At 39.3% G+C, this 26,993-nt stretch overlaps 1 protein-coding gene across 1 annotated transcript in view; it reads left to right on the top strand.

The window, feature by feature from the left end:
• LOC128737694 (exostosin-1) overlaps positions 1-26,993 on the top strand; it is a 355,143-nt gene that overhangs the window by 313,104 nt on the left and 15,046 nt on the right. The window contains exons 4-8 of the mRNA XM_053832389.1: positions 640-766; positions 9,191-9,310; positions 21,894-22,148; positions 22,217-22,504; positions 22,611-22,855. Coding sequence (XP_053688364.1) covers positions 640-766; positions 9,191-9,310; positions 21,894-22,148; positions 22,217-22,504; positions 22,611-22,855 — 1,035 coding nt within the window. The remainder of the gene's footprint in view (positions 1-639; positions 767-9,190; positions 9,311-21,893; positions 22,149-22,216; positions 22,505-22,610; positions 22,856-26,993) is intronic.

Raw genomic sequence — 26,993 nt, 5'->3', positions numbered from 1 at the left:
AAAGTCAAATTACTAAAGTGGATTTTCCCTTCGTCATCCAAAGACTCGAGGCATCCTGCTGGCGCTGGCGCTGGTGCTGAAAACGGATGGACAGGCAGTGAATTATCCCCGAAGAATGTCCCCGGCCATGCCATGCTCCGTGTATAAATATAACAAAGAAACATAATGTCTTGCAGGATTCGAAAGATTTTCGAACAGGACAGACGGCCACTGGAAAAAAATGTGTGCGTTCCGAGGCTCTTTTCCGTCACAAACACTCACACACGGGTCTAAGGATTTTATCCCGACCGACCGGAGTGATGTGGCTTATCAATTGTTCACCTCGCCACTGTACTGGAGGGGCACCGCTTCACCATTTTCAACTCAAGAAGTGGTCTTTATATTTTACTCAATTTTTTAAATAGCGAAATGTTTTCATGCTAGAAGCTATGAGTACACACTTGATGTGTAACTATGTCACTGCACCACTTGAATTAATGAAAATAAACTCTTAAAGCCGTCTCTGATCCCGCACTTTCCCGGTATTTTTTCAACCGGTTTCACCGTGTAGCGTGACATCCGAACCGCATCTATCGCTAATCCATTTATTTATTCTTTTTCTCTATCTCTCTCTCTTTTTCCCCGTCGTGTCTTCCGCAGGTTCCTCGAGGCGCTCCAGGCAGGTTGTATACCGGTGCTGCTGTCCAACTCGTGGGTGTTACCGTTTCAGTCGAAAATCGACTGGCAGCAGGCAGCAATCTGGGCCGATGAAAGACTGTTATTGCAGGTGAGGATTTTCCGCTAGTGAAAAGGATTTCTTTTTTTTTCTCTTTCCTTTTTCTGTGCATGCTTTAGCTGTGCTCCCGTGGTGGACCGGCTCAGCGGCGGCGGTGGAGCGACAAAAAGGCTGTCACACTCGATTGACAAACTGGTTCCGAAAGGGCCCTTGGCAGTGTAAAGCCATAAATATAAGCACCGAATTCGACATGCACCGTTGCGCTGAGGTCTTTTTTTTGCTGTACTTCCGTCCGGAGGACACTTGACGAAGATTTCGGGGTGTTAACTGGTCTAATTTACTTTGTTCCGGAAGTGGATAATGAGCGTTACTTTCGTTTGGTTTGGAAACAACATGAAGGAGGTTTTTAAACCAAAATTAAATTAACCGCTCTAATTTTTAAATCATTTTTAATGAGTAGATTTTACCACCCATTAGGAATTTTGGGGTTAAAAAGTACACAAAATAATTTCTAATGGAAATCTTTATCCTTTACCGATATTAAAAAATGCTACCCCGAAGCACAGCCGTGGAATTAAATCCCTTCGAGACATATTTACGCAACCTATTTACCGATTTACTGGGTCGATCCCCCATAAAAATGCCATTATAGCACCGATTCGATGCTTAGTGCCTGGAGCCTGGCTCGTTAGAGTAAATACACCACCGGTCCCTACCTACCAGCTGATCCACCTGTTACCGCCGCCGTGCCGCAGTTGCTGCACCCGCGGAAGCTTCCGGAGGTTTATAGGTATAGGTATGTACCTGTGCGGTACAGTCGACTTACCCCGGGACTACTGGTTCAGCACCGTCACCTAATGGGAAATTAATGGATGCGCGTCGTCGACGGTGCGGTGGTGTAGCATTGAACGTCCTGGCCGTTCACGTGGAAGCACCTTTTCGCAATGTGTCAGCAGAAAATGTTTCGCGCTCGGAACCATTTGCCATTGATTTTAGATTGGTGCACGGCACTGATTGGCTTCGTCGCGGGGAAAATGCCACCTCCTGCTAGTATAACGTCACAATAAGCGCTCTGTATTCTAACAAAATAAAAAAAGCTCTTCATCTGCTTGCAAGTAATAATCGCGATGATCTTCCGTAAGCTTTTTGCTTCCGTGGAGCTTCAGTTACCACTATACGACCATTATGCTAATTACACATAAGAAAAGCTCGGTTCCTCCATTACCTTCGCAATAAATCACTTTACCGGTACTAGTTTAATTTCAAAGGAGAAAAAACACAAAACTATTATTCAACATATCTAGTGCTACAAATGGGCAAATAAATAGCCAACCGGAACTTGCGAGTGGCTAATAATTCACTGTCCCTCGCGAACAGCCTCATTACCTGTTCCAGAGCGTGGGTAAACTTTCTTTGTTCCGTCCGGATCGTACGTCGCGTCCGACACCGATGACGAGGACGACGACGACGACGACTGGGGTGGGGTGACTAGGGCGCAAATCTTTTTCCAGGTTTACATGTTGCAACGCGCAAAGAAAGGAAATAAATTTTCCTCTTCACCGGCGTTGTTGCTCGGATGGTCGGTCCACCACACGCGAGACCCATGCTGCGGCTGCTGCTATATACAAGCGACTGGTAAAGGAGGTCAGTTTTTCTTGGATTCCCGCTGATATTTTCTCTTTGGTCCGGTTTTTCGGTGCAATGATAAGTTTTTCTTTCCCTGTGCCACGTTTTGTGCGAAGGCGGAAGCCGGATTCCGTGTGTTTAGTTTTAAAACGTGGAAGGATGCTTTTTTCTGCTGAGCTGATTCTTTTGATCTGTGAGCAACTTAATTATCGTAGAAACATCTTGAAATTGTTGTGGTTGAAACTACCTGCGGCCACTTGTCAATGCAGTGGAAATTTTTAATTTTAAATCCGCGTTGTTCTTCACCACAGTTAATTATGCTGCGGTTTTCTGGTGCACGCGACATAATTTCATTTTGTTGACTAAAAAAATTTTTCCATCCATGACGTATGCGGCACGAGTTCGATTATATCACGCACATCATATGGTTAAAAAAAGTTTGAAAAGAGATGGTTTTAAAAAACACGAGTAAAACGCATAACTAAAATTAAATACAGTCAGTCCACAATCATGAGTCACACACAATTATGGGTCATTTTAGCTATATCTACCGATTAATGCATGAATATTATACTAATTGATTGATAAAATCGTTACTCATAGGTAGCACTGATAATTTGATCAATCATTAGGTCATATTTAAACAGAAATTAGCAACTAAAGCTAAATTGGCCCACAATAGCGTGTGACCCATGATTGTGGACTGACTGTAATTTAATAAAAATATGCTCAAAATTATACTGAAAGTCGACCCAGAAAAATCCCGAAATAATCAAGTTAATAGGTCGGAATTTTTCATTTTGCGTTTAAGGTAGCCGCTACTAAATTATGGTGATTCTAAAAAAATGACACTATTTAAAAAAAATTGGAAAAAAGTATACGTTCCTAAAATTTTAATATATTATGTTAATGACTATACGAGGTCATGACGTAAACTATTTTGGAGAGTGAGGAAGTGTCTGATGCGAAGAATTATTAATAGGATGAATTGAAAAATGTCGATGTAGGCTAAAAATATATCCGGGCGAGGGCGGATGCGGCTCGCTCTCACATTCTTTCGGTTGGTACCCAACCGTTTTGCTAACTAAACTACTGCCGTCCGCTATATTAGGTAGTCTAATATCTAATTTTGTTTTATCCTCCCAATTCTATCGCTTCCCGTATACGCGCGTCACACACTGACCGAGTAGATAACAGTCTATCTGCTCGGTGGTAGAAAAAAAAGAGCGGTCATACTAATAATATTGTCGCTTGGGGAAGTGTGTGAAGAAAAAATACGCCGAGAGGGGAAAAAGGGGGACAGCACGAAGGAAGACGCGATCTGGACAAACGGGAAAGAAAAAGAGAAAAAACGCGAAAGAGAAAAATAATAAAAACTGGCAAGAAAAAAGAAACTATGAAAAATGTGAAAGAGAAAGAAGAAGAAAAGAATCTGAAATTAAAGAAAAGAAAGGTTTTGTATTCCACTAAGACGCTTTCTAAACTTCAGAGGAAAAAAAGAAAACCGGAGAGAAAAAGAGGGAAAACGAGGCAAAAAAACGAAATGACTAGAAAGAAAAACAAAACAAGAAAAATGACAGAAATAAAGGAAAAATCATAAAGAAATAACTGACAATGAAGATGAGAGGAAGAACGCAACAGGCGACAAAGAAATGCGAGATAGAAAAGGAAAGTTTCTCGAAGAGAAAAGGAGCTAAAAAGAGAAAAATAACAAAAACTGGAACCGAAAAGAAGTCTCGGACAGAAAGTGAATAAAAACGATACAGGACTAGAGGAAAAACGGACTTGAAAACGAGGAAAAATGATACATGGAAGCAAAATCAAGGCTCAGGAATAGGGCGAAAAATGGAACAGGAAAAGAAGAGAAAAGTAATAGAGAAAGAGGAGAACAGGTAGAAAATAAAGTAAAAACTGGCATGAAAAAAAAGAAAAACGAACAAAACGTGACACAAAAGATTAAAAAGGACATAAGAAGAGTAACAAAGTGAAAAATTAGAAAACAAGACAAGAAATGGAAAAGAAGAATAGCGAAAGGCAATAAAAGTAACAATGAAAACAGCAAAAAGATGACATACGGGATATAAAAGAAGAGATCTGGAATACAAAACTACAAGGTAAACATCCCTAAGGGTTGTACGAAAGGGAGACGTAGGACTATATCAGATTATTAAAGACTAGTGTAAACTGCATTTCTGGCATATGTATGTGTATAAGAATCAGTGAGGACCATTGTTTAAGTGAATGTTGAAAATACAAGAGCGAAATATTCAGATTCAATTCTTCATTGAATGCAATGGTGGCTTTGAAAATACGTTGACGAGGGTTCATAAGTACAACGCCTGCAACCATTGAGACATAAAGATTTCTTTTAAAAATCACTTGTGTGCATCATAAAGGTTGAAACAGAAATGAATGGTCAGCCCACACATTATTGTATTAAATATGATTATGCGTAACTTGTAAAGTTTCAATAATCTTACTTTAACTCGCTTGTGGCCTTTAAAAGGGTCATTGGTTACAAATAACATTAAAGCCAAAGCGCGTTCATCACAAATATGACGTGCCATTCGAATGTCGTTCTCTTTTGACATGAATGGTAATAGGCACGTAAGTTAGCGGTGTCGATTCATTGTCTCTTGCTCCGAGAAGGTTTTATTAGTTTTATTTTCACAGCTTACCACTTGTTACATAACAGAAAATATGGCAGATACGCAAAAATTTCTGTTTTATTTGTATGAAAGTCCTTAGCCAACGGGGCGAGGGGTCTCAAGCCATTATAAAATAAATTCATGCTTCCAAAAACCCCCACATTTGTCAAATTTTGTTTCATTTGCTTGATTAGTTCTAAAGTTATGAGGAAATTTTTCTTTCAATTTATGGGAACCCCCACTCTTAGGAGGGAAAGGGGTTTCAGTACACTATAGAAAAAATTCTTACTTCAAAAAACCCCCACATGCCAAATTTGGTTCCATTTGCTTGATTAGTTCTCGAGTTTTGAGGAAATTTGTAATCCTTTTTGATAGGCACCCCCCCCCCCCTTTTACGCCCTCCTTGAAATTGTTCTCTTTCCTCCCAGAAAATTGCTGTTCATTTTATCTATCCAACGACATATAAATTGTTCAGTTTCGTTCCGTAGAAATCTTTCATTCAAACGCTACACTTCTATTTTCGTTTTCACAAAGTCTACCCAGTACCAGTATAGTTAACAAAGACGTAGTCCTACGTCAAAAAGGAAAAACATGACAGGATTGGAGGAAAAACGGGACATAAAAATAGAAATCAGAGGTGGCATTTGCTAATAATATAAAAGTAAGATCTCTGCCTAGGGGCACGGACGCCAGTGATGCCAGATCTATGGATTTAGGAATTTTATACGGCTCTACGGATGAAGTGCTCGTATATACGGATTTTCATAAAGCTCTCGGAAATTGTTGAAAATTACTTTCAGCTGCAAAATTCTTGTTCTATTTGCATGAATTAGCTTTAGTCTTTTTACGCGACACTCGAAAACTGTTGAATATTTAAGCCTTCAGAAAACACAGAATAAGGCCAAGAAAAACACGAAGAAAACCTAACGAAGTAAAGCCGCACAGATGTCGAAAAAGCGATTGAAAAAAAAGAAAAAAATGGGAAAAAGTACTATGAAAAGTTGACAAATAGACAAAAATACGACGGAAATAATGTGAAAATGCGATGCAAAGACGTCAAAACAGCGACAAAAAAACTAGAACATGACAAAAAAGGGTTAAAAAGTGTCAGAAGGGCTACGAAACAAGTGACATGGAAAGAACGATAAAAAGATAGTAAAAAGGTAACATTGGTCTCGATTCTGCATTCCGATCGGGCTTGTTCCGATCAAAATCATCCCGATCGACGTGTGTTATAGCATCGGATCCGGGTTCGATCGGTTTATAGAATAGAGGCAATTTTTGTTGTCTTGACAACCAACGATATGACGAAAAACGTTGACAAAAGTCGGTTCAAAGATGACAATAACGAAGAAAAAATGAATAAAAGACAAAGAAAAGCCGCAAAAACAGCAACAAAAAAATCGACAAAAAGTGCCCAAAGCAAGAACAAAAATATGACAGAGATACGACAAAAGGACGACGAATACGAAAAGAAAGAGAACAAAAAGATGACGATGACGATAAAAAGGCATCGAAAAAACAATACGATGCTGAAAAGAAGCCAAAACTGTGGCAAAAAACATAAACCAAATAGGACAAGGTAACCAGGAAACTCGATAAAAAGATGTTTTAAAGTGTCAAAATAAAAAGATGATGAGAACGGCCAAATCCGATGAAAAAGTGAATAAAATGCCAAAAGCAGACTTCAAAACACAACGAACAGAAATCGAAAATACGTCAAAATGGTGACAAAAAGACCATGAAAAAACAACAGAAACAACGGAAGAGAAAATATAAAAAGACAACGCATACGAATGGGAGAAAACAACGAGATAACAAAGAGAAGTTGAAAAGGTATCGAAAAGACAACAATAAGATGACGAAATGGCTATAAATAGATGTAAAAAAATAAATTGATATAGCGACGATGAAAATACGGTAAAACAAGCATAAAATACATCATGATAAAGAACAATTAAAGAGGCACAAAAAATACATAAAACACGCGAAAAAGACGACGAAAAAATGGCGAACATAGGACAGAAAGATGATGAAAGATTTAGAAAGCGCCAAAAAGATGACAAAGAACGACGAAAGATTAATGACGAATATCACTCAAGAGCAAGAAATTGACTGACAGGTTAATCGAGCAATCATTTAGCACTGCAATTTATAAATGAATTGTCATGAAGGCTAGAAAACTGAGAAACACAAACATTGTCAGCAATTCAGTAGTCATGTCGATGGACTGGATGGATAGGTTCCATGGACAGATAAAAGAATAGCACCAGAGTTATAACTGTATGCGCTGAATGCGTTTTATAAACGCCTTCATGCAGGTCTGTCAATTTTTTCCAGCACTGCTTGCATTGTACACCTCGAGAACAAAACTCAGGTTGATGTCATATAGGGTACGGGAGGGTATTTCCAGCCCATTAAGCGGTAGCCCGAACATTACTCAGAAATTACGTTGAAACTATATTTATTCGAGACAATATTTTTATACCAGGTGATAGAATAATACTTACTGAATATCGGCGTGTATTTTGGTCTTAATAAAACGCTACTGAATTTTAGTTATAGTCGCGAGAAATGATGAAGTCGCTGGGGCTAAATTGAGCCCATTTTCTATAGGGGTGTCTGTGTTTTTAAAATCCGACGGGCCGAAATAGCCAGCACAGGGATTAAATGCTTTTCAAAAACAGATCAAACGAGTGACCGATGGATAACGTATCGCTATTGCCTACATTCCGGGCTCATTGAAGATAATTAATTTTGCAGTGACAACAGCTTGCTGCTGGCGCAAGTGTACCATTGAATCGTTCATATACATTAGCGCCGGTTGTCACTCAACTACTAGCTATGTCAACACGATAGATGCATTTCAGGCGTTTCAGGCCTCACATATTGGTAGTAGTGTAAATAACGCACCATATGCTGGAATTAAAAACAAAATGCTGCTAATGCTAATTTTCATGTCAGAGGGGAATTTTTGTGTTCTTCCGTGATAAAAAGAAGCAGAATTGTTCTGTGATAGCATATTCACAGCTGTTTAGTTTCTAGAATAAGTAAACGTAATCATAATTGTGTGTTTTCCAAACCATCATCAAGAGCGGATACGCGGAAGCGATTGCTGCTGGTTTTTTCAGCCTGGTTACGTGCCAGTGGAAAACCAGTGGTTTTGATGTTTATTGAATAAAATTTAACAAATTACTTATATTTTTATGAAAATAGTTATAACACATTAAAGCCTAAGCGTGCTACATTCGTTTCAGTATTGATATATAGTGGCAAAGTTTTTATTTGGGAAAGTATAGCCAAAAAAGGTAATGTATGCCTAAATTAGTAGCGTGATGGGAATACCCTCCCGTACCCTACATGAATCTGAGCGCTCATTTGACCGAATTGATCATTTAATCCTGTTGTATAAAGTAAAACGCCTAGATATATCTGATGACATGGCTCGGTGGCGGCGATCTTATTTGATCGCTAGAACACTTCGTGTACGATTGGATTCACATCCGGTGTACCACAGAATAGCAACTTAGGCCCGTTACTATTTATTCTCTATTTCAATCACATTTTAGTCATGCTTGACTCAGGCCGTAAGTTTGTACGATTTGGAAATGGTCAGCAACGTATTCATAGTGTCTTAAATGTGATTTCATTGAAAAGCCAAACAGTTTTTTAAATGTTCACACGCGCTGCTTTGTTTTCGATAGCAGTAAGTATATAATTTTGTTCATTTTAGTATGTTACCATGCATCTCCTTGTGATTCAATAATTGAAATCAGTGGGTGTGCGAAAATGTTTTGTGAAGCGAATAAAAATCAACTTATTGGAAACATTTTCGTGTGTCATAATAATACATTGGTAGTTTTATTGAGGGTTAAAATAAAATATCTTTCATCTTAATGTAAAATGAATACTTTGTTAAACGTAAAATATTTTTGAAGGAAAAATGATGTAATTAAATGTTGAAATATACACTCACTCTTTTCTGTTTAAACAATCGAACAACCAAAAATATATGCCATATTGCTGAGCAGGTATACTTTTATGCACAATCAACTGGAGAATTCTTCGGTTGCTCATTTGCTCAGTGAAACCATTACAGTTTTTGAAAACTCTCATATCTAAACCATAACGGTATCATATTTCCTCTATCAACATATCGTATTTGTTTTAATAAGTTTCACTCACTCTTCTTCATTTTCAGGTGCCGGATATTGTACGTTCGATCTCCACCAGCCGCATCCTAGCCTTACGTCAACAAACTCAAGTGCTTTGGGAGCGTTATTTTAGTTCCATCGAGAAAATAGTTTTCACTACGTTCGAGGTAAGTTAGATTCGAATCAGTACCGAATTTTCAAACTTTACCCACCACCCCTAAGGACAGTTTTAGGGCAGCATCGGCTGCACCAGATCCGGCCGGTCGGTCGGTGTGGCAGTGACAAGCCAAGGCGATACGATACGATACGATGGTGAGCGGACTATTCCCACTCACTTGAGTTGATAACGGGTTTACTTGTTTGTTTATCCTTCCTACACTCTCGACTCGACCCAAAGCGGAAAGTTTTCAACTTACGAGTTCAAAAGTTTTTTTTCTTCAACGAAAAATTCGTCTGGCGATGAAATTCTTTCAAAATGGAGTTGCAGAAATCGTGGCGAAAGTTCCGTTGAAAAAGTTAGGAGCTTCGTTTGTGCCAGCACCAAAACTACTGTACGGAATGGAACGTGCATATGTCTGCCGTCGTTCGCCGTTCGAGTAGTGCAACCGAGGAACTTGGTGATTTGGTCGATTTTCGGATATGTGACCACCGGGTAACGCTGAACTAACGGAAACTTTATTCTGTTCCATTTATTGCCGGCTGGCAAAAGTTTCGCCAGTGACTTTATCGTTCCGGCCACTCTCCCGCTGTCAAATTGGTTTTCTATGTTTCGGAAAACTGTGCGGTTGAGCCCCGTGGTTCAAGAGTGAGAGGAAAAAAAATTTTTTTCCATCTCATAGTCGCAAATCTCGATACCCATTTATCGTCGTTTTACTTGAAGTACGGAAGTACGTGTGGTGCAATTTGCCCCCGTGTTCGAAGTGGGTTATATTGTGTTGAATTAATGGTTTCATTCAACCGGCGATTCTGATCCTTGTCTTGCTTTAGGAATATTCATTTTTTGTGTGAGTACGTTAAAACGGGGGAAAATGATTGTGCATTTCTTTCATCTTCCGATCCGCTTCCGGTTTAGTGTTCTTAGTTTTTTCTAGAATTCTAATTCTGTTTTGACACGATTGAACATTTTTACATTTCTTTCAACGGTAAGGCACAGTATCGAACGAAGCTAACTATTAGTGTCTACATTATCAAGCTATAAATAACGCTAGAACTACAATCCTGCGACCTATATAACACACAACGCCAGCAAGCAGGTGTGCGAAAAGAATTCACGTTTATCACACCTGTTTTCGTTGGTTGCTCACAACAGCCGCGAGCCGTTTTTCGGTGGGATGATGATTCAACAACATCGGAAAGCACTTTTCCGCCTGCAGGGAAATGCACATTAAAAGGAAAAGGCAGGAAATTGGATAAAAATCCTGTCACAGCCAAATATCGTACAATGTTTGTCCTTGTTATATCACCGCCGCCCGGCGCCGTTGTTGTCACGTTAGGTTAAGAATTATCGGTGAATCGTTTTCTCCGCCAGACTTGGGTGTAGACGTCCGCAACAGAAGGATATTAGGGCAACACACACAATCGCGACGAAGGGTTCGACCGTAATGACTTTGCTGCACTACTATGTGACTAAATAGGTGCTGGCAAGGTCTGGCTTATCGCGATTGGGATATCAAATTTCCTTTCAAAAGTTACTTTTTTGGCCTTGGGGATTTCCCCCCTAATGTATGGAAGGGAAATGTATGGAAAAGTCGTTCGGAAATTAGATCCGGCTTATGCAAACCTCGATCATCAGGTTACCGTCTTTGATTATCTGTTGTTTTACTTTCAATCCAATCGATAAGTAAATGTACTTTGCACGGAGCTTAATTACTTGTTGGCTCCCAACCATTTATTACTGCACAGTAGATTATATATTTCCAAGAAAACTTTGAAATAATGGAAAAATACTAAGCAATATCTAACTAAAAATCCACGCTCTGTAAGCTAAAAATCCACTTGATAGTAAAAAGCATTGCAAATTTGTCTTACCAATAACGTTGAATCCATAACTATAGCAGTGCTCTTGAACAACTGTGAGTGTGGATTCTTATTCATAACAGTTTGGCCTGTCGAAATGAAACACAAGAATACAAGGCTTTATTGCTGAACGTGTAGGCAAAGAAGGCAAAGCTCGGTTGTATTGCAGCATGGTGTGATAATTTTGGGGGCTCGGGAAGACAATCCAATGGAACGGAGCAGTGGCATTGCTAAGCCAATCGGTCCTTTCAAAAATTGCAGTTCAAAAATCTATCCGAAGGATGTGATTAAGCAATAGATGATAGACAGAAATTTCACGATTCGAGATTGATTAAAAAACGGCCCTTTTTAGGTCCACCATTTAAGTTATCTGAAGAATTGTTTTAAATGGAAAAAAGCAAAACTGTTTACTACAGCAGTCCTTACGAGTTTCCGATTTGCTGTCTTGCGTCTTGATGCTCATTTGTTTCTAAAAGTCGTAATGACACTTTCTGTCATGTTTAAGATGTAAATCCATTAATCGCTTCGCGTTTGGGACGCATAAAAAAGCAAAGCCGTGGGTATATAAGTCTTAAGAGACACAACCCTTCTTTACCGACAGAGAATTACGACAATTACGGGCCTAGTGCAACGATCCTACTGACTCTAGCAGCACCGCCCAGCCAAGATTCGAACGACTAGCTTGTTAGACCAGCATTGTACCTCGAAGCTAAGTGGGCTAAGTGGGTTGAGAGGTACAATTACTCATAAAATTCTTGAAAACTTCGTTAAGTTGATACATAATGATTACTTACCAGAAGTGTGGGCACTCTGCGAGAAAAATCAGTAGGCGCAAACAGCACAAATTTTAGTCAATATTAAATAAAACTATCTTTTGAAGATCTGTCTGAATTTGTTAAATTTATTGAATTCCTGCCAACAATGTTTACTCGCTTTTTACGAAGTAAATAACGTGATTCTTTCAACAATTTCAGTGATATCACTGAGGTAGTAAAACTGATAATACAGAAATACTCTCCGTCCACAAAAATCTTTACATGCGAATTTACAGTTTTTTGGTGACAAAAAGTAGACAACGACATCCTCTTCTAAATCCCGCTACTGAGCTAAACTAACTTCACTTTCATGCTCATTAAAATGAAAAAAAAAAACACTCCCTCCTAACTACTTCCCTGACGCAGATGGAATCCAATGGCACAGAATCACTCCCCGTGATCGAAAATTCTCGAACGAATTTCTCGAATTTATTTTTACGGTGATTGTTTTAATAGTTTTTATAGCTATGCAAGACAGACAAGCAGGCATACTTATCTATCCGTTAATTTTTTTGTTTTTCAAGCAAATGGAACCAAATTTGGCATATGGGGGTTTCAGAAGGCAAATTTTTTTTCTATGGTGAATTGAGACCCCTCCCCTCTTTAGGAAGGGGGGCTACCATACAAATAATATTCAAATTTCCTCATAACTCGAAAACTAATCATGCAAAAGGAACCAAATATGGAATGTGGGGGTTTTTGGAGGTTAGAATTTTTTCTATGGTGTACTGAGACCCCTTCCACTTCTAAGAGGGGAGTTTCCATACAAATGAAATACTAATTTCCTCATAAATCTCGAACTAATCAAGCATATGGAACCAAATCTGGCATATGGGGGTTACAGAAGGCAAAAAAATGTTCTATGGTGTATTGAGACCCCTCCCTTCTTTAAGAATGGGGGCTCCCATACAAATAATATTCAAATTTCCTCATAATTCGAAAACTAATCAAGCAAAAGAAACCAAATTTGGCATGTGGGGGTTTTTGCAGGCATGAATTGATTTTATGATGGTTTGAGACCTCTCACCCCTGTGGTAAGATGATAAGGACTCTCGTACAAATAAAACAGAAATTTTTACGTATGTGCCATATTTTCTGCTATGTAATAAGCGGTAAGATGTGAAAGTAAACTAGTAAAACGTTCTCGAAGCAAAAGACAGTGAAACGACGCCGCTAACTTACGTGCTTGTTGCCATTCATGTCAAAAGAGAAGCACATTCGAATGCACGTCATATTTGCGATGAACGTGCTTTGGTTTTAACGTTATTTGTAACCAATGGCCCTTTTAAAAGCCACAAGCGTTAACATAAGATTATTGAAACATGTCAAGCTACGCATAATCATATTTAATACAATAATCTGTAGGCTGGTCATTCATTACTATTTCAACCTTTATGATGCACTCAAGTGATTTTTAAAAGAAATGTCTATGTCTCGATGGTTGCAGGCATTGTACTTATGAATCGCCGTTCACGTATTTTCAAATCCACCATTGCATTCGATGAAGAATTTAATCTGAATATTTCGCTCTTCTCTTTTAAAAAGCAAAGCCTGGGTGCTAATTCCGTTATCGAAATTTGACCTTCTGTTTTTATACGACAGACTTCGCAACCAGCTGTTAGAATACAGGACAGTGCGGGGTCAGTGCTACGATCCTATTAATTCTAAAGGCCTCTTCCAGCCGAGAATCGAACATACGACGACTGGCTTATTAGACAAGCGTCTTACCTCGAGGCCAACTGGGAGGGGCGCTCTTCTCTTTTAAACATCCACTTAAACAATGGCACTCACAGATTCTTATATACGTACAAATGCCATAAATCCAGTTAACATTAGTCTTTGATCTAATGATCTGACATAGTCCTACGTCACCCTTTCGTACAACCCGTAGGGCTGTATACCTTGTAGTTTTTTCAAAAACTGTTAGTTTGTTAATAAATCAGAAGGGACTTTATAGTGACCAACGTTTCGACTATAGTTTTAGTCTTTATCTCAAGCACTAACTGAGCGCCCGATTACTCGGGGGCCTTTTATCAGCCAATTGTACATCCCACATCTATCCGGAAATTCGCATTATGCTAGATAAAAAACCCTTTTTGATTTATTGGGACCTCCGCCCCCTCCGTTGTTTTTGTTAGAGATATGAACTTTTATATATTTAGAAGACTTGGATCTTCCTACTATAGTGTACTGCAGCCAAAGAAACTTCGAGTAGATGCCAAGGCCAACAACATCGTGCAGAGAGTGTCCGTTTGGAACGCCGTTGACAAATCTGTGACACATGTTACGACAGAGTTGCTGCAACGCATGCAACAGTAGGGCTAGACATAGGTTTTTCGTATATTTGTAGATAAAATATTCGTAAAACTGTATTAGTAGCTGATAAAACAAGTTTCATACAGTTTAAAAACATTCGTAGGGTTATTTTCAACCGCAAGTGTTGTTATTACAAATGATTCGTACTTGGTACGACAACATATACGTAGCACATTTTGCATCAGAACGCGTTTTATGCACGATTATTATCTGGCATCGTTATCGACGAGATCGGAGATCGGACTGCGAAGTTTGTATGTAAGAGAAAATGTACTTGTGCAATGATAACCTGCAAAATATGCGCTCGTCGTGATTCTGTACGGTGATTTGGTAAACGGTCTCAACTTCGATTAGCGATCGTATATTTAATTTCGTCATACTTGAGTGAAAAGCATGCCATCAGCACTATCTACTGTCGGCAGGGTTTACTAGACTATTATAGTCTTTGTATGATATTTTCATTTTACACAAGTGTTAGTGACAGATGATATAGTCAAAAACGTGTGCGTATGAGAAGGGTTTACGAACACTATGCTACCTGAGTGACGATTGAATCTGCTAAGAGTGGCTTATCTATGTTCTTTAATAATCTAAGGTACAATGCACGAAGAATGCTTTAAAATACAATGAGTCGTACGGATACACCTTCGTTTATATGTATGAAACAATCAGAAGTGGTTTTACGAATCTATTTCGTGATAGAAAACAACTAAAGGATCCAATGGCAAGATAAACGCAGCCCCTTTTACTTATTGTGAACTTCTCTTTGACAAGGGCCATACCCTTTTTGTTAACCTCCCAGTGCTGATCTTCTTACGTTAAGGAACACACGCCCTAATGCCGTACGCTTGGAGAAGAATGGTCCAGACGTTCCGGAGTTATGGCGGAACATAACAAAGTTAGCTATTTGTTCCAGTGATCGTAGTGGAGAAGACCACCAGAAAGAGCAAGTGTAGGTGTACACGCATGATTCTAATAGCGGGGTAATTCCATCGCATATGTAGGGGAAGGGCGGTAAAGACGGACACCTTAAGGTCAAGAGTCAATATCTACTCAAATATAACTGTATTGATTGCAATTTTCATACAAACTGAAACTTTAAGTCTCTGTCTAATAAAGTTACAGCGTGTACTAGAAAATTTCTTCCAAAATTTATACTTTTTTTAATATTATAAACATTATGTATAAATCAGAGTTTCTGCACATGGGCGGGAAAGACGGACACTTGATATGGGAAAGACGGACACTCGCGAAAAGGTGTCACGCGCCGACGAATTATCAGTATTAAGAAAGATTAACATATTTCATCATGTATTTAGGAAAGAATTGGCTTGGAAAAACCCCCTACCCAATTCCCCCTTTGAGCGAGGAAATAAAATGGTTCCCTTTTATAATCTTCAATATTTTAATTGGTGATGAATTAATCGTTTCTAAAAGTTGGCCTATTCCAACTGTTAAATGACTTCTGGATACTTTTACATGTATAATATGCAAGTATTTGCAATTTAAATCGTTGTTAGGCAAAATGAGTACGGAATCCTTGTGTCCGTCTTTCCCTACCTTCGGGTGTCCGTCTTTCCCGACTTGGATACCATTTTTTCAAACTTTAATAACTTTTTACTGAATATTCAAAAATTCACTAGATTTCCAATGGACATTCAGTGAAGGGTTAAACTAACGTAATGTCGTCGATATAGCACGAAAGTATTGCTTTTTAACGATTTACCAGCTATTTTCTTCACACACAAAATTACATCGGTTAGCGTATTTAGGCATTTTTTCTTTGTTTTGCTTATAAATTTGACAGCTGCGCTGCTAGAAATCGGCAGTTTAATTCAAAAGTGTTTATTCAGTCTATAGAAACATTTCCCATCATTGGTTTGCTTCAAAAAATTATTGTTTATGAAATATGATAAGTGTCCGTCTTTCCCGCAGTGTCCGTCTTTACTGCCCTTCCCCTATAACCCCAATCCCAGCGTCTAGAACGCTGAAGTGCACAGTTTACATACAAACAAACAGACGAAACACTCACCATTTCATTCCATTCCACAGTGGTTCAAACAGCAAAATACGTGATCATGTGATATTGCGCCGAAACGTGAAGTTTTTCGCATGTAGTGTCGTTAGGAACATTTCTTGGTATAACAAGCCCCTTCTTATGAGAGAAATCTTTGAGTGATTAATTCCCTTAAAAGTGAGATACGAAATTTATTTTCTCGTATATTCGAGATACAGGTCTGGTACTTAAGGCAAAGTTGTAGTAAATATCAATACCAACAACTTTGTCAAAGACAGCATACTTGTATCTCTTCATGGAAATTATCTATGAAGCGTTATTCGTCGACAAACCCTTTAAACAGGTTTTAAACCCTGACTTATTCTGGTCAATTTTTACGTGTTCCTAGTGTTCTAGAAAGTTGTTTATCTTGCTAAAATCAACGTTTCTGTAGAACATTATTATATGTTATTTTCTAAAGTTTTGGAGATTTTGAGCTTTTTTGGTGAAAAATAGTACTTCTTTGAGCTTACATATTTCCCAAGGTGGCAAATGGTGGCAGATCAAACAACTCCTACTTAAAAGTACAACAAAAAACCTGTAAAAGCAAGTGTCAATTGACTGTATCTGTTTGTATCCTCAAAAGTTATAGTTGTTTTAAAAACCCATCTGTCATGTTTACAGAACAATTAAACTGTACTTCGGATGCAATAAACGCCATTTTATTTACGTTGACAATCGCTTTCTAACAAGTTAAGTTAACAACAATTTTTTCGCCTATTTCCGATTCGAAAATAAATGTAGACTTAAAATTATTTGACGCAATTAATAAGAGAAAAGCTTCCAAATAACTAATTAAAGTCCTTTTTTATTCAATTTTGCATTGCTATCTCCTTCCGCAGTTTTCCAAAACAACATTTGATGATGAATCATCTCACCTACACCTTTATTTAACATAATCAATATATCAATAATCATCAATAATAATCAATAATCAATAATCATTATATATAATGTACTGCTTACTTAGTCATTCCGAGAAAATTCGGTCTTTCATGACTCGGCCTTTTGTGACTGTTGTTGAAATTCGGCCATTTGGATTTCGGCCATTCGTGATTCGACCATTTATGTTTCGGCCATTCCGTACCAGCCCATTATGAGTGTGTTCTTTTGAAAAGACATCAATCGAAGGAATTGAACAAAATAGGCATAAGTTAGTTATTTGGAAGCTTTTCTCTTATTAATTGCGTCAAATAATTTTAAGTCTACATTCATTTTCGACTCGAAAATAGGCAAAAAAAATTGCTGGTAACTTAACTTGTTAAAACGAGATTTTCAACGAAAACAAAATGGCGTTTATTACATCCGAAGTACAGTTTGATTGTTCTGTAAATGTGACTGAAATGGATTTTTAAAACAACTATAACTTTTGAGGATACAAGGAGATACAATCAATTGACACTTGTTTTTACAGGTTTCTTGTTGTACTTTTAAGTAGGAGTTGTTTGATCTGCCACCATTTGCCACCTTGGGAAATTTTTAAGCTTAAAGAAGTACTATTTTTCACCAAAAAAGCTCAAAATCTCCAAAACTTTAGAAAATAACATATAATAATGTTCTACAGAAACGTTGATTTTAACAAGATAAACAACTTTCTAGAACACTATGAACACGTAAAAATTGACCAGAATAAGTCAGTGTTTAAAAACTGTTTTAAATGTTTTGTCCACGAGTAACGCTTCATAGATAAATTCCATGAAGAGATACAAGTATGCTGTCTTCGACAAAGTTATTTGTATTGATATTTACTACAACTTTGCCCTAAGTACCAGACCTGTATCTCGAATATAAGAGAAAATAATAAGAGAAAATAATGGAATAATAGAATTGTGGGAAATAGGCACTGTAGGCCAAGTTTCGATAGCAGAATATAGCACCTGGGCTTTGCTTTTACGCTTAATAGTGACAATGTGTGTCAAGTTTCAGGGTCAAATGTTTTCATACGTTTCGCCTGTGATCGTTTTACTCCACAGGCATGGATATTAATTAGACACACCAAGCGATTCGGATCCAAATAATAATAATAGCCTGTGCGAGGTTCGTAGAACCATTTACAGCCAGGTCCGCCTCTTTAACAACACGACGGTGGAAATGATTTGGTGAAATTGCCTCGAATCGTTCCACATCCTGTGGCAGAGAGAATGCTGTGGCTAAAGGATGAGCATTGATCATTTACTTTGCTTCGGAAGTCAGCAGGATCTCTTCCGTCAGCTTTCGACCGTCTTCCAGCGTCCGCAATATCTCCTTCACCGATCGCACCATGCGTTCCCAAATACCACCCCAGTGCGAGGTACGAGTTAAGTGAAGGAGTCAAGTACCACTTTATCGTTGGACTTGTAAAAGTTTCCACGCATTCGTATTCAACTCGTTACATTTTCTCCCATTCAGTTTTTACTCCCTTGAAATTTGAGTCATTATCGAAGAAAATTTCATCCGGCACCTCCCTGTCGTTTATGAACTGCCGGATCGCCATTTAGCACGATTGTGTTATCAAACTGTATAATACTTCAAGGTGCAATACTTATTTACTTATGTGTCCATGTCTGCCGGTCCGGCAGAACAAAGGGATGAATTCAGAGATCTCCACTGGTGACGGTTACACGCCTTGGCTTTTACCTGTCGCCAGGACAGCTTCTCGTTTGCATGCATCAGGCCACCAGGCATGAATGATATTTCGCAGGCACCGGTTAATAAATACTTGCACTTTTGGCGTTGTCTCCGTTGAGACGCTGGCCTTCCTGATCCGTGTGGCTATATCAGTCTTGGTACCACCATCGAGCGTTGTCTGGTTACCAAGATATTGAAAGGCGTCTACTTGCTCAACTTGTTGTCCCGCTACTGTGAAGTTGGTGGAATTGTCAGTGTTCACTACCATAGACTTAGTATTTGCTACATTGACTGTGAGACTTGCTGTCTAGGAGCTCTCGGAGAGGTCATCTAACTTGCTCTGCATATCGTTTCGGCGTTGTGCGAGCAAGACAATGTCGTCGGTTAGGTCAAGATCATTTAGCTGCTCCATCGTTAGAGGATGCCAAGGCAATCCTCGATCTGGTCTACTGTCAATTGCTCCAACTAATATCTCATCCATAACGATGAGAAACAGAAGCGGTGATGTCTCACGCCAGCAGTAACCCTTATGTGGTCTAACCATCTAACCATCTCGCTATTGTGGATAGATGTCGTAACAAAATCTAGAAGAGCATCTTGTAGGCTGCGTTGACTAGCGTAATTTCGCGGTAATCACAGCAATCTAACCGATCGCTCTTTGGGACAAACCCTTCTCTTCTCTTAGATGGGACAAACCACTTCTTCTTCTTCACCAATGCTAATACCATGTAAATTTTTTAATCCCCCTTCCAGGCTTGGCATACACTTTTCGCTTTAATTTTGCTCTTTTGATTACTGCTCCTCAGCCAAACAGAATTTGAAAAAGTGGTGTCTGGGGCATTTGTAGAACTAGTAATTTTCTATAATGTTGCTGAAGAAAGTGAAGTTTTATCTTTAGTATTTACGGCGCTGTAGAGTAGTAATGCCGTTGGTAGCAAAAAGAGCGTTCCTTTTGCAACCAAGAGGGTAGCAGCCTTATAGCGCCATAAATACAAAATGCACAGTAATGCTTACTTCAGCAATATTGTAAATAATAACAAATTCTACAAACGCCCCATACATCACTTTTTCAAATTTTGCTTGGCTGAGATGCAGTAATCAAAAGAGCAAAATCGAAGCGAAAAGTGTATGCCAAGCCTGCCCCCTTCACGTCTACATTGTGGTGAAGCCTGGGAGAGGTTAGTTCGCTCAATCAAATGGCGAGCGATTAGGAAGCATCGGAAGAAAGCTCAACGGCGATAGATTTCGAACGTTTGTCGATAGAAGCTGAAAGCATCGTAATCTCTAGACCGTTGACTTATGTACTGTTGAGATCAGAAGAGCTGGAGGCTCTCGCACTGAACCACTTTCTGCTTGGAAGCTTCAAGAGTTTCTTACGTTTAGTACGAATTTGTACTTGGGAGTCCCTGAAATTTGAATGCACATTGGTCACAAAATAATTTTAACATAGTAATAGAATAGTCATGTAGATTTTATATATATAAGCACATAATTCCCAAACACAGTGGAGAATGTGCCATTCTAGCCATATTACTGAAAGTAGTAGAGTGGAATTAAACAGCATTTGCATTAACCGCTATGCTTAACATTATTCCTTTTGTGCTAATTAGGCACTCTCAAAACAAAAAAAAAGGATTTTATCAGAATATAAGCTCCTCTCCAGTAATAATACTACAAAGCAAAATGTTTTGCCTGCCTGGGTGGCATAAAGCAAATGTCATTTGCGCAGCTGCTTTTAGTTCCGTTTTCATTTTTCACGATGCTATTCCGAACCTGCAAGCCGGAGGTTTAATTTAGAAAACAAAAAATATGTAGAATGAAGCACCCACAAGATGATATCGTTCGTTGTTGGCTCAATCTGTTTAATGAGATGTGGGGATTTTACTTCGCAAATGCATGCTGTCTACGGAACGGGAATCGTGTACCATCATTCCTTCCTTATAGTTAGTTGAATGCCCCCCTGCCCTCCCGAAGGAAGCAAGCTTCTCGATTTGGAAAATAAATGGAAAAGCAGAGGAGAACTGCTGAAACAGTACCTACCTTCAGAAGTAGGTACCCTAGTACAAACAGAGAATGCAACTGCAACGGTGCAGAGCTACTGCACGCTAGAGTGTACTTCATGTCGTCTGAAGGAAAATTTAAATCGTAGATCGCAGGTCATTGACTTACATTTTGCTTATCCTCGGTGCTTTCGAGCCTTTGTTTTAATTGTTACGCAGGAGAACGACTTGCTTCAGGAATGACTAGCGTTTTTTTTATTCAGAAAATAACCTTTCATCCCATTGACACCCGGAAAATGCCTCCGGTTTAAAATAAAAGTATAAATAAAATCGCTCAAATCCTTGAGACATCCGAGCTTTAATTGCATATCAACATTGACAACGTCGTGGGTTGAATGGTTTCTTGTTGAACGAAGCGATACTCAGACGAAGATTTCGCGAGTGTGTATGTGCTGAAAACAACCCCCGCTGGGTAGGATTTATCGCACCACTTTGGTGCTGGCGCAAAAAGTGTTAAGAAAACCCCAACAATAAGATTAAACGCAAGCGATAAAACGAGCATAAAATCTCAAACTGATACCCATCGTAGGGTTGCTTCGCACCTCCAGGCGTGAATTCTGTCGGTAACTAGGCTGTGCCAGCCCTTGGCAGCTATTCGGCGGCGGAGGTGGCGCGGCGGCAGCGGAACCGGGAAACCCGGCATCATGTAGCGAAGCCACTTGATCTCGTTTGCTCTATCAAATTGAGGGCTTATGGGAAATCTTGTATCTGCTGGCGGCGGCCGGTATGAGTGTGCTCTCCGCCCACTCTGAATGTGATTCCGTAAAGGATGGCCCAGCAAAGGCGATACGTTATGTGTTCCCCTACTTCACGGGAGCACTAAATTTGGTGTCGTTTATCTTTTCCTCATCCATTCTTCGATTTGATTCTTTTTCTGCAGATTATCCGAGAGAGACTGCCAGACTACCCCCATCGGAACGGACTGACCTGGAACCAGTCGCCGGGAGCTCTGCTGACGATTCCAACCTTCTCCGATTCGGCCCATCGGTTTCCGTTTCTGCTGGATACGGTAGGTTACCGGCCTGCACCGAACTACACGGCCGTAATCTTCGTTCAGATCGGCGCCCAGCTGACACCAAATACCGCTTTGTACAAGCTAGTCAAATCCATCACCAAAAGCCAATTTGTAGATAAGGTGAGTAACCGTTCAATTATATCACATTCCACCATCTCACCGTTGTTCCATTCTAATTCCATCGACAGATTCTAATACTGTGGGCCTGCGACCGGTCGGCACCGGCCCGCAAACGTTGGCCCTCGACGGGTCACATTCCACTGCACGTGATAGGTGGCGGGTCCGGCGAGGACCGACTGAGCATATCCCAAAGATTTTTCCCTCATGAACATATCCAAACGGATGCGGTGTTGTCACTGGACGAGGACGCCATCCTGAATACCGACGAGCTGGATTTCGCCTACCAGGTGTGGCAGGACTTTCCGGATCGTATCGTCGGCTATCCGGCGCGGGCACATTTTTGGGATGATTCCAAAGTAGGTCAACCGACAACGGCCGATTCGAGCGGACTCTAATTGCACATAATTTCCGGTTTTATTTATTTTTTGATTTTTCGCCTGTCACACGCACGCACGCACGCAGAACGCCTGGGGTTACACTTCCAAGTGGACCAACTACTACTCGATCGTGCTGACCGGGGCAGCTTTCTATCATCGCTACTACAACTATCTGTACACGAACTGGCTGTCCTATCTGTTGCTGAAAACGGTCCAACAGTCGTCGAACTGCGAGGACATTCTGATGAATCTGCTGGTGTCGCACGTTACGCGGAAACCGCCGATTAAGGTGACCCAGCGGAAGGGCTACAAGGATCGGGAAAGTGGGAGGTAAGTTATTGCGATGCTGTTGCTACTGCATTGATTCAGTACGTGGCACACGGTGAGAAAGTAAATATATATTGCGAACGTGTAGGGTGGCCTTTCAAAAGTGGATGCCATGTTCTATATGCTTATGATTTTTTGTTCTTGAGAGCTATCATACGTTTTGTTTTAATATTGGTTTTCTATGCGATTTTTTCTCTTTGAAAAAAAAAACGCAATACAAATCAAGGTTTATCTAACAAAAAGATTAGTTAGGGTAAGACTGTTCAGAACGCAGGGGGGGGGGGGGGGGGGCGGTAGAATGGCCCATGCTATTAATTGCTTAAAAACGCGCAAACTATTTGGTAAAATTATGAATGCGCATTTTATTTTGGTGTAAAATACGCTAATTTATAATTGTGTAGAATGTAAAAGCATCAAACATAGCCACATCCAATAAAATCAAGCGATTATCCGCGATCTCATTCCACATGTAAGAATTCACGGTTTTCTCTTAAGCTTTTACCACTAGTCGGTATGCAAATTTCATAATCAATACAGTCTATGTAATTGATATACTGTCATACTCGATGATTCATCACAAAAACGGCATAAACTTGGCATATTTTTCACATATATTGCAAAAAACTTCAAAATACAAAACAGGGGTAGAATGCATCACAGCGGGATCGAACAGTTATAAAATATTTTTAATTTGCAGTACATCTTTTGTTTCGGATTATTTATTAAAAATGTAGCAATATTATGTATTGTATAGGACTTAGCATTTGCCTTAAACCTAATTGTAGGGTATTGTCGTTATCGTCGGTCCACTATTATGGTCGGGCCATCACGATTTTACAGTTTTAGTAACTCATGATATCTATGATACAACCATTGTAAAACTTCTTACTGTGATAGCTATCTTTTCACAATATTGTGAGTTTCAATCGTGTATTCAAAACACCCATGCTGAACTCTGTGACTAAGTCTTACAAAAAAAGTTTTCCAGGCGTAATGAACTTTTCTTCAAGAAATGATTCATGAAATGCAATTATCGACAAAAATTTTGAAAATGTATGAACCGTGTTGTACTGCACACGTAGACTATAGAAGAATCCCCTCCAGTAAGGTGTTACTAGAAAAGCGCTATTTGGAAAGGTCGGGCCACTTGAGTAGTCATGGTTGGGCCATCATAATTTTAAGCGCAGAAGCGCATTAATCGCTAGAGAATGTCAGTCACGTAAAATGTGATGAAATAAAGCAAAATTAATACGATAAAAACTTAGATTTTTGTTGTTTTTTCATTGTAGTTGTACATTTCGGAAAAGGCGATTGTAGCAATATTGATCTTTCAAGATCGCTAAAATTTCGCAAAAATGCAATTAAAAACAGGTTATTTGTACCTATATGAGCCGTTGTTCACGGAATTCTTTCTTTTCATGTCTCTTTACAGAATTTCAATACCTATGCCTTAGATTTTCTGCGGTGGCCCAACCTGTACAACATGGCCCGACTATGACAACATTTTTTGTCTTCACGTAAATGCCTATAACTTTTTTATTTTTCAAGCAATCAGTTCAAAACTTTCTGGAAATATACCTTATTCTTAGACCTTTGCAACGATTTATTGAGATTTCCAAAATTGCTTATGAAACGAAAGTTATGGGCGAATTCCAAAACGTGGCCCAACCACGACGACACTCCCCTACATTGTTTAACTTACAATATTTCATCACGCATCAGTTGGAGAAAAGTAGATGATTAAATTTTATTGCCAATTATGTTGAGATATGAACCCTTTGTATCCCAGCAAACAAGCGTATGTAACAAACGCTATAACGAACGCTTCCGCCATTTCGGCAACCTAGTTTTAGGAATTTATACAACACGTAATTGAATGTAAATTTTTTGGTGCGTTTAACGTCTAGCTGGGCAAACTTGGTGCGTTTTGTCCACGGGCTTTGGCGTTCTGCCTTACATAATGATTTTGACTCTTGCCAAAAATAATCAAAAATAACAAAAAATACTGGTTTTTGTTAGGAAATTTCACCAGGAGTAAGCGTAAAAAAGATCCCAAAGTCATCTAGAAGTTGAAAAACGTGGAACAAACACGCCGTTGGTCTGCAAAATGATGTTTTGCTTAAGCGGTACATTCTGCACCACCTTACCCTACTGTTCATTAAAAATTGGCGCTAGCCAATTTGTCGCTCCACGCAAATTCTCAAAATGGCGCCCCCAGAATAAACAAAAAACAGCCGGCGTTGCTGTGTGCAGACATTTCACTACCTACACACTTGAAAACGCACAGTCTCCTAGCGTCTTTCTGCATAACCACTTACGAGCAGGGACCGAAACGGTTACATTTTTTCTTTACATTTACCAGCGTGCAATGCCATGTCAGACTCTAACCAATACCATCGCTCTGTACTGTTTCTCTATCGACAGTGCCTATCTCTTGCACGCGTGTCGAGACTAGCCCGAATACGTACATAATAATAGGCAAACATTTTCGTATGTCAGTCGACCATTCATACAAAATGTCGTATAGATTTTCATCAGTAGGAGATGGAGCGCAAACAGAAAGCGAAGAATGGCGTAGACGTATGAACCGTGCACTACAGGCACTACTTGGAATGATTCTCAAAGTACACTTGTCGAAAGTTGAGAGAGTACGACGGCTCGGTCTCGGTCATGTCGCAAGAATACCGGATGGCCGCGCAGTGAATCTGTTCTCTTCTAGACCTCCATCGGTTTTAAGGACCCCATACACGTAGGCATGTGTTGGGTTGGAAACGAATAAAATGTTGGCGGGTCATTCAGGTCGTGCGACAAGCCCAACATCTTCTTTTGCTAGCTTGGTTCGTGGCGCTCATACACAGGCGAGAGTGTTGATCGAACATGAATTCACCAACATTTTCGGTCATATGTTAGTACGTGTATGAGGGCCTTTAGGAATAGAGAGATCCAACTTACTAGATGGCTCGACCAGGTTGAAGCCGATTTGCTTGTGTAGAGATGTTCAACAAATTGGTGGCAAATAACCCAGGACCCAATACAGCGAAGAGTAACTCTTGATATCACCACTTGCCATCCCGGCTTTATACTACTAAAGGAGAAGGAAGAAAGTTTTAAATTACCCACCTATTTTTTTTTTGTTTTAGATTATAGTCACTTTAACCAGTTTTGGGTCATTCGTGACTTCTGCGGGGTTGGGATTTGAACCCGGGTCCTCTGCGTGAGAGGCGTGAATGCTACAGTTTTTTTTTAATGCAAGCGAAATGTTGCCCCCTGGAAGTGGCGCTCCAAGCAGCTGCTTGTTTTGGTTAAAGGAAGCGCCGGCCATGATTTTAGGCCATTACAAATATTTTAAAAAGTTGTTGTCCCTCCGGTGTTGGGCCACTGAAGGGGGTGGGGCGAAAAAAAGACAAAGGGAATTTTTAATTTTAATTTTAATCGAGCAAAAAAAAATGGACTTTAGGCATTTTTACTTAAAGTTTAAACGTGAAAACCAAATCTATTCTTGCTTTTAATATATACGTTATTATTTTCCATGCGAAAATCTACGAAAAATAGACAAAAACGAAAGATTGTTTTTGGCCGATTTTCGGAAAGTCCGCTGTTTGAATTCCCATTTCTATTTCGTGCTAGAAGCGTTAGCTCAACTCGTATACTCATTTTTCGAGTTTTTCTGGCTATAGAGCCCACAGACAATTGATATTATAAAAAAAATTAACTCGCATCCTACAAATTATTTTTTGTCCCCCGATTTTTCAAGCCTATTTCCAAGAGGCGAGTTACAAAATACTTTAAAAATATTTTGCAATGGCCTTATTGAATATTAAATTTGTTACAGAAGGTGGGGTTCGTACCCCAGACCGGGCACGTCAATGTTGCTTGTACTCCTTAATATTAGCTTTCTTGATTTTCTGGGCATTCTTGACTTGCTTCACATTCTTTGCCTTCTTGACTTTCCCTACATTCGTAAGTTACTTTTCTTGATTTTTTTGACTTCCTTGACTTTCTACGTTTTTTTGACAATTCTTGAATTTACTTGATTTTATAAATTTTTTTGACTTTCTTGGTTTTCTTGCTTTTCTTAAATTTGGACTTTGGATTTGGAACACTTGGACTTTTTAATCTTTTGGTTGTTTTTGTCTTGAAA

Source organism: Sabethes cyaneus, chromosome 2 (assembly GCF_943734655.1).
Source record: "Sabethes cyaneus chromosome 2, idSabCyanKW18_F2, whole genome shotgun sequence".
NCBI classification, from domain to species: domain Eukaryota; kingdom Metazoa; phylum Arthropoda; class Insecta; order Diptera; family Culicidae; genus Sabethes; species Sabethes cyaneus.
Note: the sequence above shows the minus strand (reverse complement) of the source record. Positions and strands in the feature narration are given on the sequence as shown.